General features: G+C 37.9%; 1 protein-coding gene across 1 annotated transcript in view; it reads right to left on the reverse strand.

Annotated features, from left to right (window-relative positions):
• The window catches only part of Jmy (junction mediating and regulatory protein, p53 cofactor), a 74,124-nt gene that overhangs the window by 18,964 nt on the left and 33,822 nt on the right, over positions 1-21,338 (reverse strand). Inside the window, exons 3-7 of the mRNA XM_055625516.1 lie at positions 19,218-19,368; positions 15,607-15,776; positions 8,318-8,483; positions 7,738-7,925; positions 6,930-7,016 (exon numbers count right to left, since the gene is read on the reverse strand). Coding sequence (XP_055481491.1) covers positions 6,930-7,016; positions 7,738-7,925; positions 8,318-8,483; positions 15,607-15,776; positions 19,218-19,368 — 762 coding nt within the window. The remainder of the gene's footprint in view (positions 1-6,929; positions 7,017-7,737; positions 7,926-8,317; positions 8,484-15,606; positions 15,777-19,217; positions 19,369-21,338) is intronic.

Below are 21,338 nucleotides of genomic sequence, written 5' to 3' on the forward strand. Positions count from 1 at the left end.
AAAAAAAAAAAAAAAAGTGAGCTAGGTTTGATCTATAGGTGAGAGAATATTAAAAAAAAGACAATGATAGACTATTTGGATAATATAATTTAATAACAATATTTATTTACATCTAAGCATACAAAAACATCTCAGAAGAATCTAAAATAGTCTCCAGAGTGACAAAGGCATAAAACAAACAAAGTCATTGTTAGCAAACTAGAAAATAACAGGCTCATTTTTAAGGTCACTTTTTGTTCCTATTTTAAAACTATCTGAAAACAGAAAGTCTGGGAAGAAAATGTTAACTTTACAATAAAATGTAATAAATTGATATTACTCTCAAGTTGCATTTTGACTGAGCAAGCCATCTTTAGAAATCTAGTATGAAATAGTGTCTGTACAGAATAAACCTTCAATGTCTAAGAAACCATTCACCTCTACCAGTGACAAAGCTAGTCACAGAGGCTAAGAATTGTTCTCCAAATATTCTATTCCTTATCATAAAATGAAGGGAATGAAAGTGTTAAACAGTGTGAATATCAGCTATTACAGGTGCCTCACACCTATAAACAGCAAGTAGCACTTGGAGGCCAAGGGGAGTGATATGCATTCTGGGTCCGTCTGGGCAAGAGAATGAAACCTTGTCTCAAAAACAAAACAGCAATTTCCAAATACAGATAGAACAGTCAATGATATAAAAGTTCCCATAGATGACAGGAAACCACATGGACCTCAACAAAGGGCAAACTGGAGTAGAGATAACGCAGTGAGCACAATACAGAGCAGGTTCAGGTTGGCCTTGTCCAATTCTAAGATAGTAAGAAAAGAAATGACACACTCTACATATAGGGATAGCAGCAACTGTGACCTGAGACTGTAAAACCCAGAACTGCTTAAGAATAGTCAATTAATACACCCCAACTTCTCCCTGCCGCTACGCAGCTAAAATTTATACCCTCCCACCCAGCTGAGTCAGTCAAATGAAGGAACTGTTCCAGGCCTAGTGTACACCTGGCAACCACTTGGAATATGGAAGTTGTCTTGCATTTTCCTACAATCCATATACCATGGATTCCCAAGAGAATAGAGAAGCTTGATGACTAGAGTATTCTCTGCTTAGAGAAAACCATTTTTCTCCAGTACTGGTAGTCACATGGCTGGAAGAAAACTGCATTGTCCAAAAGACTTGGATGGAGCTTCCACTGTGAGCCTGAATCTCTCTATATATGTTAGTTAAAGGCATGCAGAGTTCAGGAGAATGAATGAAACATACAGCTGATCTGTCAGCTGGCATTCCCAAAGTCAATCATATCTGTCAGAATGTACAGATCTAGATGGAGAGATTTCATGAAGTGTCAAGGTTGCTTGGCGAAGTACAGTATTTACAACCTAATATGCTAAGGACTGTCTCAAAGAGCTCCCACGTAAGTGGCAGGCCTGCAATGCATACCAGTTTCCTCCTTTAATATCTGAATGGCTTGGATTAAATCACTCACAATTCCAGAAAACCAACTCATCTAATGAGGGAGTTGGAGCAAGGCTGCTATATCATTTCTGTTAGTATCTGAGTAGGTGTAAATTGCCTAGGTATGCTTATCCTATGGTTGCTTTGGGGGGCGGGGGAGAGGAAGGGCAGGGGATGACGAAATGTCAGAGGAGGCAAGAGGACACCTTTTAGAATCGGTTCTTTCCTTCTTTTGTAGGCAAACACTTTTATCCACTGAGCCCTTACCAGTCCAGTAATGCAGTGTTTTTAGAATCGGTTCTTTCCTTCTTTTGTAGGGTCTTAGGCACTACCTTGGATCATCAGACTTATATGGCAAACACTTTTATCCACTGAGCCCTTGCCAGTCCAGTAATGCAGTGTTTTAAAAGAATCGAGGACAGGGATTAGATACAGCACAGATAGTGTGATTGATATACCCAGTGCAGACTCCATTGGAGAAAAGGGAATTTTCCTTTGCCAGTGGGTATCAACTGCACACAGCTTCTTAGTTGGGGGTGGGACCCAAATCTACTTCCCTGTCAGTGCTGGGACCCCATGTGGCCTGAACCTGTGCACACCTTGTACATGTTAATCTCTGTGAGTTATAAGCTACCAGTCCTGTATCTGGAGGACAATTTCCTTTCAGTAATCCAGTACCTCCGGCTCTTAGAATCTTTCCATTTTCTCTTCCACAAAGATAGATCCCTAAATCTTGAGGGGAGGGGTGTGATGAAGACATCACATTTAGGACACAGCGTTCCAAAGTCTCTGCACATTGTCTAGCTGTGGGTCTCTGTGTTAATATTCATTTACGACAAAAAGAAGCTTCTCTGATGAGGGTTAATAAAGGCAGCCTGGTGTGGTTTTAAATTTTTGAGACAGTTTTATTAGATTGCCCATGGCTGAAGCAAAATCTGGCCTTAAACTTGTAATCCTTTTGTCTTAGTTTCCTGAGTGCTTAAGATTACAGGCATAGGCCACCATACCCAGCTTACACGTTTTTGTTTTGTTTTGTTTTGTTTTTAAGACAGAGTCTTTCTCTGTGAGTTCAAGGCCAGTTTGGTTTACAAAGTGAGTCCAGGACAGTCAAGGCTACACAGAGAAACCCTGTCTTGAAACCTCTCTCCTCCCAAACAGATAGTCTATGTGGCGCCAGCGATCTTCCTGCTTTTATTTGCCAAGTGCTACGATTATAGTTGTGCACTACCATGTCCATAAGGGATGTTTTTAATTGGAAGAGTGTTCTGACCACATTTTTCTTATTTACTAATTTGTTCAGGGGTGGTAGTGGTCAGAAAGTAAACACCATGCTTTCTTTATTTTTTGAGTTAACATCAGGTTTTAAACTACTTCAGACCTGCATATTTAATTCATGTGGTTTCTATGGAAAACTGTTAAGACAATAAAGTTAATCTATTAGGAGTTATATTTTAAATAAGATACTACCCAAGGAATCCCAACAAAGATAATTTAAGTTTCAAAATGGGCCTTGAGAGACACTAATCATATGTAGTCTAAGGCTTTAGGCATGCACAACCTGTAGCTTATCAGCCACAGCATGCAGCACGCAGCAAGCAGCTGCATGCAGCCAAGAGCAGCTTTGAATAATGTGCAGCCAAAAATGTAAACTTACAGCAGTATGAGATTAGGGAGATTGCATGTTTCTGAGTGTGAATTTTTTAGAGGTAATTAAAAATGGACATGTCTGGTGCCAAACCCATTTCCCTGAGCTATAAATATTTTAGAATGACTTACTTTGTTACTGTCACATCAGGTATTCTATTTGATGCTGATGTTTGGCCAAATTTTAAGATTAACATTTATCTTGGACATTTTTGTAAAACTTTTTCTTTATTTTATTTTATTTCTTTGTCCTCATAAAATTCTTTGGGGAACAAAGTAATTATTTCATCTACCAAAATACTGGCATTTGTTATCAGAAACCAGAACAGTCATTTAAAAAGAAACGAACTTAAGAGAGAAGAAAGTCAGGAACTAAGCTATTACTCCACGTACAAATGAGAGCAGGATGCACCCTCACTGCCCATCTGATCCCTTGTCTAACTACACACAGCACTTTCTGACCCACAGACATAAAAATAAAAAGCAAAAGGTCATTAATCAATTTGCTATTTCTAGCTTCTAGGAGAAAAACAGCCATACAGTTTAAGGATTAAGTAACTAATTTCCTAATCAACTAAACTGTGCCAAATTAGCTTAAAGAACTAGAGATGAATTGAAGTTCACTGACCCTTAAGAATGCCAAAGAAAAGAACCTTTAAAATAAGCAAGTAGAAATGGCCATCCTAGCATTTTTTGGTATTCAATTATCTATAAGCTACTTGTGTTGACTAGACATAGATATATCAAAATGCACTGCTGTCAGGAGAACTCACTGTATGCTGGTATGATAGAGTGCATATAGGAAGAAAGGGAATTCCTAATAGAGCTCACAGAAACTAGTTACTCGCAGCAATCAGGAAATATATATAGGGCAGCAGTAACCCCTCAGCATCACAAGTATGACATCACATCTAACGAGAAGAAGCAAGAGCTTTCTGCAATCGGAAAAGGCCAAATGTGTTCATCTCATCCATCCTTTCTTATAACATAGAGGCCCTAGCCAATGCAGTAATAAAGTTACACACATTGGCAAGATGTAAAACTATGTAGAAATCTATGTAGAAAGAAGAAATCAACATTAAAATAATAATGGAATAAGCCACTATAGCACAGACCACTATACATAAACAATTCCTGGTGCATCAAGTAGAATTTGAAATTAAATACAAAATACTACTAATCCCCACAAAGACATTATTTACTACCATATTACAAGATTTAAATGTGGAAAACTATAAAATTTTGATAATACAGTCCATGTTTGTATACAGTACTTGTTTGTATACAGTAAAACTCAATAAAAATAGATTGCTTCTTCTCAATTTGATCTAGAGGTTCGATACAGTCCCAATCCAAACCTCGCAAATTATCTTGCAGGGCTTTAAAGTTTAGACAAACCGTAAGAAAAGACCTGGGTTAATAAAATAGTCTCCAAAGAGACCCATGGAGACAAAAATCATCTGAGCTTTGACTAAAGGGCAAATGCAATGCTGTAGAACACAGTTTGTTAATAAGCAAATGGACAAATGAAGGCACTGACCTTAGACTTTCCACAAATTGTAATTCAAAACAGGTCAGAGACCTAACTGTAAAATGTAAAGCATAAAACCCCTACAGTATTTAAAATAAGAGATACACCATGGTATGAAAAACAACAATAGGGGCTGGACAGATGGCTCGGTGTTTAAGAGCACTGGCTGCTCTTCCAAAGGACCTAGGTTCAAGTCCCAGCCCCAACATGGGAGCTCACAAACGTCTGTAACTCTAGTTCTAAAACTTCCAACACCCTCACACAGACAAAACACACATGCAGGCAAAAGACCAATGCATGTGAAATAAAAATAAAGAAATTAAAGAAAAAAAAAAAGGAAAACCCACTAAGGCATAGGATTTTGCTCAAAGTAAAATCTCTGCCAAGGGCTATTTGACCTCCCCACCCCCAAGGGAAGAGCAGTCCTGCTAGGCCACAGAGGAGGACTTTGTAGCCAGTCCTGAAGATACCTGATAAAACAGGGTCAGATGAAAGGGGAGGAAGTCCTCCTCAATCAGTGGACTTGGAAAGGGGCAGGGAGGAGATGAGGGAGGGTTTGGGAAGGAATGAGGGAGTGGGATACAGCGTTAATAAAATGTAACTAATAAAAATAAAAAAATTAAAAAAATTAAAAAAAAAAACAAAAAAACTCTGCCAAGGACACTGTTTAGAGAACAAAAGGATCACTAATATACTGGAGAAATATTTCCAAAGACACCTGCTAAAGGACTCAACAGTAAGAAAAGTTCAATTCAAAACTGAACAACTTTTAAGTCAGAGTTGTTGTACATGCCTATAATCAGGGAGGTGGAGGCAGGAGGTTCAGCTACATCAACTTTAAGGTCATGTTCTACATGACAGCCTGTAAAAAGAGAAACCACTCCAGGGCTGGAGGGATGGCTCAGTCATTAAGAGCACTGGCTGTTCTTCCAGAAGACCCAGTTTCAATTTCCATACCCACATGGCAGCTCCTAACTTTTTATAACTCCTGTCTAGGGGATCCAATAACCTTATACAGACAGGCATGCAGGCAAAACAGCAAAGCACATAAAATGCAAATAAGTACATTAAAAAAAAGAAAGATATAGAGCTTCCAAAGGTCCTGAGTTCAATTCCCAGCAACCACATGGTAGCTCACAATCATCTGTACTGGGATCTGATGTTCTCTTCTGGCATGTAGGTGTATATGCAGGTCGAGCACTGTATACATAAAATAAATATAAAAAATAAAAACAAAGGAAGAAAGAAAAAACAAAGACACCCAAAAAGATAAACAAAGAAATACTTCCAAAGACATCTGTTAAAGGACTCTTAGAACTCAACAGTGAGAAAAGTTCAACTCAAAAGTGAACAACTTTTAAGTCAGAGTGGTAGTACATGCCTATAATTCAGGAGGTGGAGGCAGGGCACACTCCTGTACTCCCAGCATTCAAGGAGGCAGAGGTAGGAGGATCTCTGAGAATCTCTGTGAGTTCAAGGGCAACCTGGTCAATCAAGGCTATACACAGAAACTCTGTCTTGAGAAAAAAAAAATCTGAAAACAGTAAGTTTAATGTAATAATGAAACATACACAGCAAATAAAATGGATTTTTATAGAAAATAAAAAAAAAAAAAGATAAACAAAAAAGCCTAAGGAAGGAATCTGAAAAGGCACTTTACATATGTAGATGGGCATAAAATCCATGCTTAACGCCATGTTATTTGGGGAGTGAACTTAGACTACTGTACCTATTGGAACAGCTATTACTGTATATCAGTGAACAGCTGGGGAGGGTGGGACAGCACAGAGCTCGCTCACTGCTTCGGAAGTGCGCACTAGTACTCTGTAGGACAGCTTGGCAGTTTCTTAATAAAATCTGATCCCAGTGTCCAATGACAAAAACATTCAATTTACATTATTAAGTGATCTGAATATGCTACACTCGTGTATTCCAAACATACATACGACAGTGAAATAATCTGTCTGCTTCTATAGTCACAGATTCGTATCATTTTACACCTTAGCGCACAACACCAGAAAGAACTTTGACATGAGCAACAGACGGTGGACAGCAATAAGGTGCCAACACTGACCTACTGACTGTAACACGTGTTGAACTTGTGCTAACAGAAAGCTGGAGGTGCAGCTGGGGGTGGCACACAGGAACTCTCACACTTAACATTCATTTCTGCCTAAAATTTATCATTCATTCATTCAAACATAAATATTCACAGCTGCTAACATCCAGTTACATAATCTTCATACTCTAGATGTTTGCCCCTTTCTAGACACAAGTAAGATTTTGTTCCAAATCTCCAATACTTACTAGTTGTACTGTGTGATGGGTTCTATATTCATCTTCACTCTGAAAACGCTGTTGGAACTTTTCATTGTGTTTTGCAATACAAACTTCCTAGAAAAAGATAAAATGTATTTTAATTAAAGTGAGACTTAGAAAGACCACAGCAATGGTTTACCTGACTCATTTTAATCAGAAGCACAAGAGCTAAGAGGACTAGTTTCTCTTTCCTTTACTACAGACCACTAAAACCTACTCTTTCTACGTCTGTGAAGGGTCAGAACTGGTCACGTTAAGAGCAGCGTTAAGAGTACCTCAGTTCACTCTCTCAACATCCCAACCTTACTAAGTAAAGCTCGCTAAGTAAGGCTACAGACACTGATGGCTTTCAGCAGAACCTCTCCTTTAAATGCACTGCACGGGATCCTATAGCCACATCCTTTAGCAGGTCATCCTTAGAATAGCTAGAGCACAACCATTCAAATGTATGTAGGAGGGCAACTCTAAGAAAAATACAAATGGTTAATGTAAGGGCTGAGAATAGGGAACGGCTATTAGTCTTAAAAGTGAGTGAGGGGACGGGAGAGATGGCTCAGTGGTTAAGAGCACTGGCTACTCTTTCAGAGGTCCTGAGTTCAATTCCCAGCAACCATAGATGGTGGCTCAACCATCTATGATGAGATCTGTCACCCTCTTCTGATATATATGTAATAAATAAATAAATAAATAAATAAAATCTTTAAGAAAAAAATGAGTGAGGATAAATCATATTACAGTTTGAATTATTAAACATGGACCAAGGATGAAATAATGAATGAAAACAAAAGTTCAATACTTTTTTATTTCTGAGGTAGGCTTTCTTGGCTGAGACACGCCCCCTTCTTGCTTCCAGCTGCCGTGCCTTCTGCTGCAGTTTCTGTAGCTCCTCCCTCTGTGCATGCACAGATGCCACCATCTCTTCCTTCTCCAGCATGGCCTCCATGCTCTCGTAAGTGTCATAGTACACCACTTCATCTCTCTTTTCTGTCACAGAAATCGTGGTTAAGAATGAGCGTCTTCATTAAGCAGTGATTAAAGGTAAGGAAATAGGCCTCAAACCAAATTATGCAAAATGTTCAGCAGTGTCTGGTACATAGTAAGTGTACCATACTTTACCCATGCCAAACTGCAGAAATTCTGATTCTAGATGAAGCATCCCTCAACAAAGTAGGTATGCTACAAAAACACTAAAAAACAATATGCAGCCAGAATTGTTGAGTTTACAAAAACCATTTGAGTTCAAGAACTTCTTTAAAATATATATATTTAAATATTTTTTCTTTTAGTCTTAGGAGAAGCAGTTGGGATCCATGTACACTTTTTCTACATCCTCAGTCTTTTGTAGACTTCTGTAGCTCAGTGCACACACACCATACCTGAGATAAGTCTTTTGATGCTCTCTAGTTGTGCAGTCAATAGTAACTCTTCACACTTCAAGATTTCAAACTGTACTTCATACAACTGGAGTTGCAGATCATAGTAATCCGATTCCAGTTGATCCAACTGAGTTATAGCTTCTGTACCACCCTGTAAACTTTGCATCTGCGGGGAACATAACAATACTATTAACTGGTGGAGACAAGAAAGAAAAAAAATTCAATTAGAGAGTAATACTAAGTCCCCAAAGAAACTGCTTTAGGAAAGAATTGAATGCTGGGCAGTGGTGGTGTACACCTTTAATCCCAGCACTTGGGAGGCAGACAAATCTCTGAGTTTGAGGTCAGCCTGGTCTGCAGAGTGAGTTTCAGGAAAGGCAAGACCACAGAACATATCTTAAAAAAAAAAAAAAAAAAAAAAAAAAAACAACAAAAACCAAAACAAACAAACAAAACAAAAGAACGGAAGAGGAAAGATGGAGACAGAGAGAGACAGACAGAGAGAGAGAGAAGCAGGAAAAGTAAAAATGGAAATCAGACTTCTGAGCTGCCTGTGGCACTGACAATGCAGAAGACCAGGAGTCTGAGCTGGCCTGGAGCATGCAAGCCTAGTGACACAGGCTTGAAACTTCAGCTAGCTACTCAGGAGGTAGCTGAGTTTCCCCTTCATCACATTTGAAGTAATCAACTAAGGAGAAAACAGGATTCAGAAATTACTCCCTACACTATAAATTCCAGCAGAAGCCAAAAGAATAGCTTTTTTCCAGGAGCTCCTGAGATGGAAAAGATGAGGCTTCCCATGTCAGACCATAAGTACTGTTCCAAGAATATTTCTTCCAGAATATAGTACCACAGTTGTGGCTACTTTAAGGTTGTCTTTAGATGCCCCAGGAGGTCCCTTGTGTAGAGGTCAATGTGACCTGGAGATCCTGGTGGCTTCGAGTAACTGCAGAAGTGACTACAAGGGCCAAAGGGGAAGAAGAGAAAGAAATGTTTAATGTCTCACTCATGTGTATCACTTGGGTCCAGGGCAGGTATCTGACCACTGCTTTAGGAAAAGTCTACAGCAGAAAGATAGGGCATTCAATATAGTCAATATATTACTGCTGAATGATTCCTTCTGTCTTAAAGGTAATAGACACATTGAGAGCACCAAAATAAGTTTTAAACAAGATTTTGGATTTTGCTTTATAATCCAGATATTCACACAGATTACCCAGTAACTGGAATGCTTTTCTTCAGGCCTAACTTCCAATCCATTTAGTAAGACAAAAAGAAATGGTTGCGGTTTGGATCTAAACATGTAGTGGTGTACATTTAAAAACAACTCTGGCCAGGCATGGTAAGGCGTGCAGAATGGAGACAGAGGCAGGCAGACCTCTGGGAGTTTGAGGCCAGCCTGGTCTACATAATTGGTTTCAGGATAACCCAGCAGTGAAGTGAGACCCTGTCTCCAAAAAATAAAAATAATCCCATGAATTAAGTGTGGTCAAATTTTTAAATGAATTTCATAAAGTTAATTTAATAAATTATAAGCCATTAAGTGATCAAACAATAAATATAGAACCAAAAGAGCAAGCTCTCAGTTAGGGTAGCCCTTAGATATGGGAAAGGTAAAAACATGAAAAACTGAGGAATCTGAGAAGTGCTAATATATAAACAATCTGCCAATGATACCTACACACCTGGAGAAAATAAAAGTAGTCAGGATTATCTGTAATTTCACATCTCGCAAGCCTTTTAGAACTGAAAATTTTATTCAGTGTCTTTAATGTCAAACCTAATCTCTGAATCCATATGTAAGAAAATAACCTAAATTGATATTAAACTACTTATAGTACTTATTTTTTCCATTTAATGTAACCAGTTTCATCACCATTAAATCAATACTTCTCTGAAAATTATCTGTTCTGAATATCACCTTTCTAAAATCCTGATACACCTGAAATTCCTCAATAATAGAACACAGTCTCAATGAATTCAGGGATGTTTCTGAAATTTAAATACACACACACACACACACACACAGAACTAAAGAATGGAGTAGAGAAATGGCTCAGAGGTTAAGAGCACTGGCTGCTCTTTCAAAGGTCCTGAGTTCAAATCCCTGCAACCATATGGTAACTCATAACCATCTATGATGAGATCTGGTGACCTCTTCTGGTGAGCAGGTGTACATGCATGCAGAACACTATACATAATAGATAGATCTTATTGATGAAAAAAATAAATAAATAAATAAAGAACAACTAAGGAATGTCCCAGGTGGTGGTGGGACAAACTGTCAATCCCAGGTCTTGGGAGTTCCAGCACAGCCTCGTCTAAAGAGTGAGTTACAGGACAGCCAGAGCTACACAGAGAAACACTTTCTCAGATAGATTAGATAGATAGATAGATAGATAGATAGATAGATAGACAGACAGACAGACAGACAGACAGACAGGTAGAGATGAGTGAGCTAAGGAAGAACCTATAATATTTGAAATTTTCCCTTTCGGGGGGTATAAAAAGATGGCTCAGCAATTAAGAGTACATGCTGGTGTAGGTTTTCAGCATCCATATCAGGATGCTGACAACTCCTACTCCAGAAGATCCAATGCCCTCTTCTGGACTCCACAGGCACCTACACTTATATGCACATACCCACATATATGTACAAATAATTTAAAATAATAAAATATATCGTTTAAAAAATTTCCCTGGGGCTGGAAAGATGGCTCAGTGGCTAAGAACACTGGCAGTTCTTTCAGAGGATCCAGCATCAATTCCCAGCACCTACATGGCAGGTCATAAGTATCTGTAACTACAGTCTCAGGGGTCTGATACACTCTTCTGATCTACACAGATACCTAGCATGTTAATAGACAAATACATAAGCTATATAATCATAAAAATAAATAATGGAAAAAAATTTAAAAGCTTCCCTTTCTTGGGTAGCTCCTACAAAGATATGAGTTACACAGCAAAAAAAAAAAAAAAAAAAAAAAAAAAAAAAAAAAAAAAAAAAAAAAATTAAAGTAATACAAATAAACTTTTATAGTGGAACCTAGACATGTGTGTCTTGGAATATTTTGATTAAACAAATTAGCTTAAAAAAAAGTAACTGGCTTTTCCACTGTTTTAACCTATATATGACTCCACATTTTGTATGCTTATTGTGTGGAAAGGGAACTCTAGAACTTGGCATCTGCTTTTGAATTGAGAAGAGAAAGTAATGAATTTGTGTTCCGATGATAACACATTGTTACCCTAATATGAATGAGCCATGATGTAAACAGTAAAAAGTTTGCTTTTCAGTAACTTATATTAAAACTTTTTATCACTGTTTTATGACTGACTAATTTGTTTTCGTATTTTTTTTTCCTTATCTGTGAGAGGGGTCCTTCTTTCTTCCTTGATTCTATATATACTCTCTAAATACAGATGCTTTGGAAAAGGCTAAGTGGTAGAATACTTGCTTAGCATATGAGACCCTGGGTTTGATGCCCACTAAAGGATGGAAAAACATTACAAACCCAGTCTCCCTGCCTGAGGAAGGACTTCAATTTTCCATATTCTGCTTGGGAAATTGCAATGAAGGAAATGGTCACACACAAAAAAAACACCACTACAGTAGCAGCTTCCATGCTGAACACAACGACCCTGTGCCCACCACATCTAAGCTCCTGGAGCTTTCTGACATGGCCCACACAAAATGCCACATCATCTTTAACAGCATCCTCTGGTGAGCATTAAAATGTTAAAGGTGGATAAACAGCTTAGACATAGGAATTACATCTTTCTCCTCTTTGTAGTCCCCTCCACAATATTTATACAAAATGCCTAGCAGAATTAAAATAGTATTAGTTAACACTGTATCCTCCTTCTATGCCAGGCATTAGGCTAGTTGTTTCATACATGCAACATACATGGGATCATAATACTCAGAAACTAGATATTATCATTTTATAGAGAAGTAGGGAATAAGCTGGCATTAGTAAGACACACAGAGTTGTTCTGTTCAGCATGGCAGCTACTAGCTGCAAGTGGTATTTTTATTAAAATACCATTTCCTTCTTTGCAAGATGTTCTGATGGACAGTAGAAACAGGACCTTAAATAATCACGTACAATAATGTTCAATATTCCATGTATTAAAGTAAAACTGAAATAGAGAAAAATATACTAAATCATAATTTGCCTACTACATGCTATGCTTTAAGGAAAAAAGAAGTTAAGAAAGAAAGAAGTTGGCCTCAGACATACCATACTCAGGAAATCAAAAGGACCAATGGTTTAAATTCTCTGTGGTGAAAGATAAAATGCTGATAAGACTTTTTTACACAAAGGTGAGGAACTTTCTGGAGTTTTCTTATTCATCTTCTGTTAACCAGAAGACAGTTCACTGATAACCAAGCTGAAACCATGCTTTCTAAAACTGGTTTCATGACAGCACTAACTTTAGTATCTTCTACTTCAATTAATAACTATAAAGAAAACTTACACATATATCAAAAAGAAACAGTGTTCTACTGCTAAGATACTATGACCAAAGCAACTTTTATGAAAGGAAGCACTTAATTGGGGCTTGCTCATAGTTTCAAGGTTTAAAAGCACATCATGGTCAGGAAACATGGCAGCATGCAGGCAGACATAGTGCTGGAGAAATAGCTGAGATTACTAATCTGGATCTGCAGGCTGCAGGAAGAGAGAAACTAGGCCGGCCTTGGGTTTTGGAAACCTCAAAGGCCACCTCCTCATCCCCACCCCAACCCCACCACACTTCCTCCAAGACATCCCCTCCAACAAGGCCTATACCACTTCCTAATCCTCAAATAGTGTCATTCCCTGATGATTCAGCATTCAAGTAAGAGCCTATGGAGACCATTCTTTTTTAAGTCACCACAATCTTAAATACCAAATAGAGCACTGCTTAAGAGATTATTAACATTGAAGCATTAATTTGAAAATTGTATTTCAAGGTCATCATTAGCCTTCTGAAAAGCATCCCTAATTATATTAGTTCACCATTTTAATCTTATAATTTAATTTATATCAAGAATTTTGTTTTTAAAGTAACGTGAGTAAATAAACACGTGACTTGTTTAGAAGTAACAATAATTTTACTTTCTAACAGGTAATTTTCTACTACTTCAGTATCTTCCTTAGACAACACAAAAAGTTTTAGAACTGGATCACTTGGCCCTTTCTGTCCCTGTCCCCTCCCATTTTAAAATTCCATACTGACATTTTTTTTTTTTTTTTTTTTAAGAATAAATCTCCAGTGTTCAGGAAGCCAGCCTGTTCTACAAGGTAAATTCTGGCCAGCCAAGAATTTTTTTTCTTTCCTTGTCTTAAAACAAACAAACAAACAAACAAACAAACAAACAACAACAAAACCTCTAAAAGCACAGGGTAGTGCTATGTTACAAACAAGAGCCTTCAGGGGCAAAGCATTTGTTTGGAATGGGTTTAATACTTTAACTGTGCTCTGTTTTTCATGAGTAACATAGACATCTTAAATTAAGGCTATTATAACTGACACAGCACACCATCACAGTTAAATACATATAAAGTACAATGCCTATACTATATATACAACAAGCATAAGCAAGCCAAGAATAACTAACTGGCAATTTTTAAAATGCTTTGAAGAATTCAGACACATAATACAGGACTTTAAAAGCAGACTATTATAGTCATGGATGTGGTCTAGAAAAAATGACTACACAGACTCTCAAGCTCTGGAGCTATAGTTAGCCTCTTCTCCACACTGGAGCTTATTTATGAAGGTGTGGCATAACCTAGGCACCAACAGTGACATCAATACTGTACTTGGACATGTGAGAAAGAATAAGATGATAATGAAAAGGGCAACAAGGTTTTCTTAATGAAGACTGTCAAGAAAACCCTGTTTTGTTCCTGATATGGTCTTGACAGGACCAATTCCAACACAGTTTTATTACCTAAGACCTTTCCTAAAGTTCTGACAAGGAGACTTTTCTTTCAAAAGCAATGACATTCCACTCGCCATTTTGTTCCCAGAATTACTGTGAAATGCTATGTCTCCAGATCTTTTACAGGTGGCAACCTGTAAGTGGGTGCAATCACAAACATCTCTCAAAAAGGTGTAAAAATGGGCTACAAAGTATCATGGTTTAAATGAGAATGACCCCCTAATAATACAGGCACCCTCCCACCTCTACCACCAAGGTTCACGTTTGAATGCTTGGTGCCAGTTGGTAAACTGTTTGAAAAGGATTAGGACTGAGGCTTTGTTGGAGGATGTATGTCACTGGGGATGGGTTGTAAAGTTTCAAAGGACTATTACCATTCTCAGTTGGTTCTATCTGTCTTGTGCTCCTTTTATATACTGAAATGTGAGCTCCAGTGTCATGCCTACCTGCCTGCTAGCTGCCATGTTTCCCACAATGATAGTCATAGACTCTACCCTCTAGTACCATGAGCCCTAAATTGAACTCCCTTTTTAAGCTGCCTTGGTCATGATGTCTTATAGCTACAAAAAGTAACTAAGACAAGAAGATAACCGTCCTGATTACAATTAACTGTCAACCTTTAAGAGCCTAGACTCACTTGTAGAGTGTCTCAGTCGGGTAATTATCTTTATCAGGTTGGTCTGTGAATATCTGTGAAGGGCTGTATTGATTGTTAGCAGATGTTGAAGAGCTTAGCCCACTGTGGGAAGAACCATTCCCTGAGCAGGTAGTCCTGGGCAGTTTAAACAAATTAGTAGAGCATGAGCCTATGCCAGTGAGAGAATAAGCCAGGAAGCATCACTCCTCCATGGCTTCTGTTTCCTTGATGTCCCTCAATGATGAACTGTGACCTGGAGGTATAAACCAAAAAATCGTTTCCTCCCCTTAGCTACTGTTCTGACAGCATCAGAAAGAAACGAAAACGTGCTGAGCATAGTGACCTAGGTTTATAATTCCCATGCTAGATAGACAGCGAAAGATATCCAGGCTGGCCTGGGTTGGCCAGCCCAGTCTACCGGACAAGTCCCAGGACAGTGAAAGATCTTTAATAAAAACAAGTGGGCATCAACTGACACATGACACCAAAGGTCTCAGGCATACACAAACAAATACATGCATCTACATCTACATACACATGTGTACCAATACATACACAAACATGCACACAGGTACACAAACAGCATAAAATTAACTAGCAGTGTAATCAGAAAAAGAATTTTATAAAAAATAATATGGAATAATATGTTAATTGAAATCAAGAATCTAATTTATGTAAATGTACGTTTTATACCATTTTAATAATAGCTTTTGTTACCTCCTCTTTTAGTGCATGTTTCTTCTGCTCCAAACAAATCTCTTTAGCTCTCATCATCTGCAAAGTCTCTTTAGAAACTGCATATTGGAGTTTTTCCATGCGTTCAGCTGCCGCTGCCCATGATGCTTTGCCAAATTTCTTCTGATCTGCTCGCATCCGATCATACACAGCTGTGAATAGTAATTTCGTAATATTAAGCAACAAAATTACTAGATACTAAAGAAGTCTAAATTCAATCTACGAGTTTCACTGGCCCCCACAATAAATCACACTTAACATATCTAAAACATAGTCCAATAATATCATGCATTCTCTGTTATCTTAGGTGGCGGTACATGCTTTTAATCCCAGCACTCAACAGGCCAGCCTGGACTATACAGTGAATTCCTGAACAGCTAGAGCTACATAGTGAGACACTATCTCAAACAAAACAAATCAAAACAAAACAAAGAAACAAACTTCAACATAGGAGGTGGAGATGGCTGAGGAAATAAGTATATCTACTGCTCTTGCAGAGGAGCTGGGTTTGGGTCCCAACATCCACAATCAGTTCACAAGCACCTATAACAAGTTCCAGAGAATCAGATGTCCTCTTCTGGCTTCCTTGGGATTCTGTACACATGTGGTACACATAAACTCACAGACTCACATAATATAGATAAATTTAAAATATGTATAAACCTTAAGTCTGAGTTACATAGTGAGTTAGTTACAGAGCAGCCAGAGCCACATAGAGAGGCCCTATCTCAAAAAACAACAACAAAGAAATGTTAATCAACAAAAATAACATTTAGGAATAGGGGTGAACATGATCAAAACACACACAAACACATATACATAGCATATATTAGTTGAAATCTAAGCCCTAAATATTCAAAACATTCAATTCAATTCCAGGATTTATCACTGAATACTCTGGTAATGTGATAGCCAAATACAGAAGGAACCACATGCCAGTTAAGCTCTCACCCAAATGGTGAAGATGGAACCATCAGCTCTAAAAAACAGCACAGCCTTCTATTTCCCCAGAAAGAAAGAGCTTCTTAGTTTGTAATAACACAGGACTGGATCAAATGCTAACCTTTGATAGACAGCTAATTTAAAAAAAAGCAGAACTGGAGAGATGGCTCAATGATTATGAACTCCTACTACTCTTCCAGAGGAGCCCAGGTCAATTAGCAACACCCACATTGGACAACTCAGAAAGACATAAACCACCAGCATAAGCCTTGGCCCTTCATGAACACCTATACTCAAAAGCATGTAACACAGACACAAGTATATAAATAACAAAATAAACTCTTAAAAAAAAACAAACAAGCATATCGCTGGTAGAAGCATTGACAGTGATGTCTCCTAAAACCTGTACCTTAAAGAACTCTAATAAATCTTTTGGGTAGGTGTTTTGTCTGCATGTGTCTGTGCAACCCATATGTGCTTGGTACTAACGGAGGCCAGAAAAGGGCATCAGATTCTCTGGAACTGGAGTTAACAGAGAGTTGTGAGCCACCAAGTGGTTGCTTGGAATTGATCCAGGTTCTTCGGAAGAGCAGCCACTGCTCTTAACTGCTGTACCCCAGAACTCTTTTCTTTAAAAAGAAATAAACTCAAAATAATTTATGTACATCTTAAAAAGTATTGTTAGATCTAGGCGGTGGTGCACGCCTGGCACTCCAGAGGCAAAGGCAGGCGGTTCTCTGTGAGTTCGAGGCCATCCTCATGTACAGAGTGAGTTTCAGTACAGCTAAACTCACTGAGACAATAAACTAAACTGGGACAGAGAAACCCTGTCTCAGAAAATAAAAAAAGTAACTATAAGTCAGTTCCTTATGCTTATGTCCTCCACTCCTATGCTGATGCTCAAATACAACCACTCTGCTGCTTACTTCAAAAATATTGCTATTTCGTGACTTATAGTCCTTAAAAATCAGCTATGTTCCTGTCTGACAGATAAGGAATGTGCTCCTTAGAAGCTGTGCTCCCTTTTCTTGGTCTCTCTAAGCTTTGTTGCTATAGTTGCTGTTGTTCTTGGTAGTTCTTAAATGAATGAAGGAATAGCTTCTTCTGAAAGTACCTCTTGGCTTCAAAAACTGAATTTTTGCCAAACCTTGCAAGCACGTTAATAACATGCCATAAGCTATTTCCCTACTGCGCACTAGCCTGTTGATAACTTGCCTGTAAGAACACACTGCAGCCACCTTTACTATTCCTTCCATTTTCCATGTAATCACACTGTACAATGAGCTAAATGTACAGCTTTGGTCTTCAACTATATACAGTTCTATGCCCTGACCCAGAATGATATATGTGTGTGTTGTGATACTTATTTGCTAAAAGCTGTCAACAGGTTGAAAGCAATATTAAAGAAAATAAATATCCACCATAAATGCTGGAAGCAACATATGGACATAGGAAGATAACATGTTTGCAGTTTTGAATACTATCTTGGGTCAGCTTGGATCAGTAAAATAACTCTTGTAAAACTCAAGTATATTTTCTGTGCTGTTCAATATATACAAAGAAAAATCCTTTGTTAGGGAAAGACAACAGGCAACAGACCACAGACTGCAAATGAACAGAAGACACAAGCAGACAAAATCAAAGTTTGTGCTCACTCAGTCTAAACTACAAAAGGGAAAATCTTTTTTAATACGTAATATGACATCAACCACCAATACGATTATACTAACAAAAGGAGCTAAAGTTTTCAACTCAGCATCCTTTAAACCTCAATTTTACGGTCCCAAACAAAATATCCCATTGTCTGTTTTATATAAAATATATTTCTGCCACTGTAAAATCTGACCATCTCTTAAATTTGTATTCAAATAGTAATGCAACTGTAAGATCAATAGAGTGTGCTACAGGAGGAAATGTCTGATTTTAAATGATACATTTTAAAGTCAAGTCTGCGGTTTAGTTTAGTAAAAACTGTACTTGTGTGCATATAGATGGTTAATTGTTTCGATTGTGTTTCTCCATTAATTTGGCTTTATCCAAGATTAAATGATCTTACATGTCTGTTTCTGTACTTGTAAGAGGGCATACTTTAGTATGTCCCCAGACCTTAGTACAACTAACTCCATGATAGAAGAAAAATTCAGGCCGTAAAACTCAGCACAGCACCATGTGTCAAAATAAAAACATAAACCTAATCCATCAAAGTTCACAGTTCCGGGAAAGTCTTTAACTGTACTAACTTTGCTTTTTGGCTTCTATAGTTCTACTTATACTGTTTAGAAACTGAAATATGTCAACCCAGAACATAGGTTTTGTGATTAAAAGCTCACCCTGCCAAAGGCTTGGTGATACACTGGGATCCCAAACAACCAGTGCAGTCAAGAGCCGCTAATAAAAACTTAAATCCATGTCCAAGTAGGGTTCTTTCGTGACTAGCCCAGAATAGTTCCCTCTGGTTTTCTCTGATGTACAGAATGGGTATGGTACACATTGTGCCTCGTTGCTGAAAGGACACCTTGCCTTTCCAATAGTGGTTACTCTCTGCTAGTGTATGGCATACTTTCCCAACTCTACTATATAATTATTCTAAACATAAAAAACTTAACTGCTCATCTTCAAAAGTGCCTAAGGAGTCTTACCAAAAAGCTTACCTTTCTGAGCTTTAGCTGTTATTTCAAAATACTTGACAGTGAGATCCTGAATAGACAACACAGCCATATGAGCTTTCCGCTGCCAGTCAGCATCTTCTTTTTGTAGACTCTCAATTCTTCGTGGTCCCAAATAATCATTCTCCATGGAAATCTTCAGAGAGAAAAGGTGGAAATCTTTTACTCATTCCTCAAACATTTAATGAGTGTTATGTACCAGATATTAATCAGGCTTAGTGGTAAAGTAATAAACACTACTTGTAAGCTGAATGACTTATGGTGCGGGAGGTATGTGACATAGGAATCTGCCCTCTTCCATTCTTCCCTTTCTGATTTCTTCCATCCTCCCATTCCCTTCTATATACATGAAAACAATACACAGCAAAGCAATTGGTCATTTCTGAGTGTTGAGATAATAAGCAATTTATTTTCTTGCTTACAATAGTTATATTTTAGGTTAACAATGATTTGTGCAGTGGTTATATTTAAATTCCATTAAATATTACAACACATATTTTAAGATTGATGCCCATGTGCATACTAAAAATACTCTAAGCAAATTTTCTTTTATTTACTGTTTTCCTGTTTTTAGGAAGCTAAGTTCTGACATATCCCAAGCAAGTGCTCTATCCCTTTTAGATTAAAAATAAACTAGCTATGTATTACAAAAGTCACCAAGAAGCGGGACATGGTGGCACATGCCTGTAATCACAGCACTCAGGGAGGCAGAAGGAGGCAGACCTCTGTGAGCTCAAGGCCAGCCTGGTGTACAAAGCCAAGGCTACACAGAGAAACACTGTCTCGAAAACACAAAACAAAAACCCACAAGTCACAAAGAACACAGATAAAAACAAAATTAACAGAATGGACCATGTATATATACTATCCTGCTTTATCATATGAAAAAGATTGATTTAAAACATTAAATAAGAAACATCTAAGCAGGTTGTGATGGCCCATGCCTATTACCCCAGCTCTTGGAAGGCTGAAGCATGAGGGGAAGAGTGTTAGTTACACATTAAGGATAATAAAAACAGGAGTCAGGGTGTTGGCACATGCCTTTAATCCCAGCACTCAGGAGGCAGAGATCAGGCCAGGGCAAGCTTCAGGACAGACATGGCTACATAGAGAACCCATCTCCAAAAAAAAAAAAAAAAAAAAAAAAGGGTGGGGGAGGGGGTAGAGAGATAGCTCAGTAGTTAAGTATAAAAAAAAAAAAACAAGAAACAGATAACATGATAATCTAAAACTAAAATAATTTTAATCACCTAGAATTTAACATCCTTAATTTAAGGAGGAATGGGAGTTTAAAAAAGAAAAGACATAGAATTTAGTTTTATATGTGTTAATTTTGCAAAGATCATGGCCAAATACATAAGTCTGGGGATCAGTAACACAATGAAAGCATTTATAAAACCGTAAGGGTAAGTGAAATCATCTAAAGAATACACACACACAACAATGAATGTTCAGTAGAAAAAAGTACCCAGCAGCAAGAGATTCTACAAGAAACAGCTGAGATAGAGAAGTTCAAGAAGAAAATATCTTTAAGGAGTTAGTAACCACTAGAGCTGTTCACACTGAGTTGGCTAAAATAAAGAGGGATATCAAACATGTAATGAAAAAGCTGTGTATACGACCCAGTTGTAAAATTCAGTTTTTTGCTATAATGAATGTTCACAAAGCTTCTCTCACAAAATTATGCTATAACAGTAGGTGGATACAGGTAAAAATTACAGATAAAATAAATTTCAATTACATAATAGACTTCCAGAGAAATAAAAGCAAAGTATGTAAAATGTACTATTGATGCCAGTGGCAGACTTTTGATCAGACATTTTCTCCCTGTTCAATAACTGCATTTTCAAAGGGCCAGGGATATAAGTCAGTGGTAGAGCTCTTGCCTACACGAGCAAGACCCAGCACCATAAAAAATAAACAACAACAAAAACTTCTGCAGTTTCTGCCAGGCAGGGTGGTTCATGCCACAACTGTTACTCCAACACTCAGACAGCTGAGAGAGGCAAGTTGTGAATTTTAGGTCAGCCTCATCTACCAAAAGGAAAGAAAACTGAGAAGAGAGAAGAGTGAAGAGAAAAAGAAAAAGGCCAAGAAAAGACCCTA

Source organism: Psammomys obesus, unplaced genomic scaffold, assembly GCF_907164565.1.
Source record: "Psammomys obesus unplaced genomic scaffold, mPsaObe1.curated_primary_1811, whole genome shotgun sequence".
In the NCBI taxonomy this organism is placed as follows: domain Eukaryota; kingdom Metazoa; phylum Chordata; class Mammalia; order Rodentia; family Muridae; genus Psammomys; species Psammomys obesus.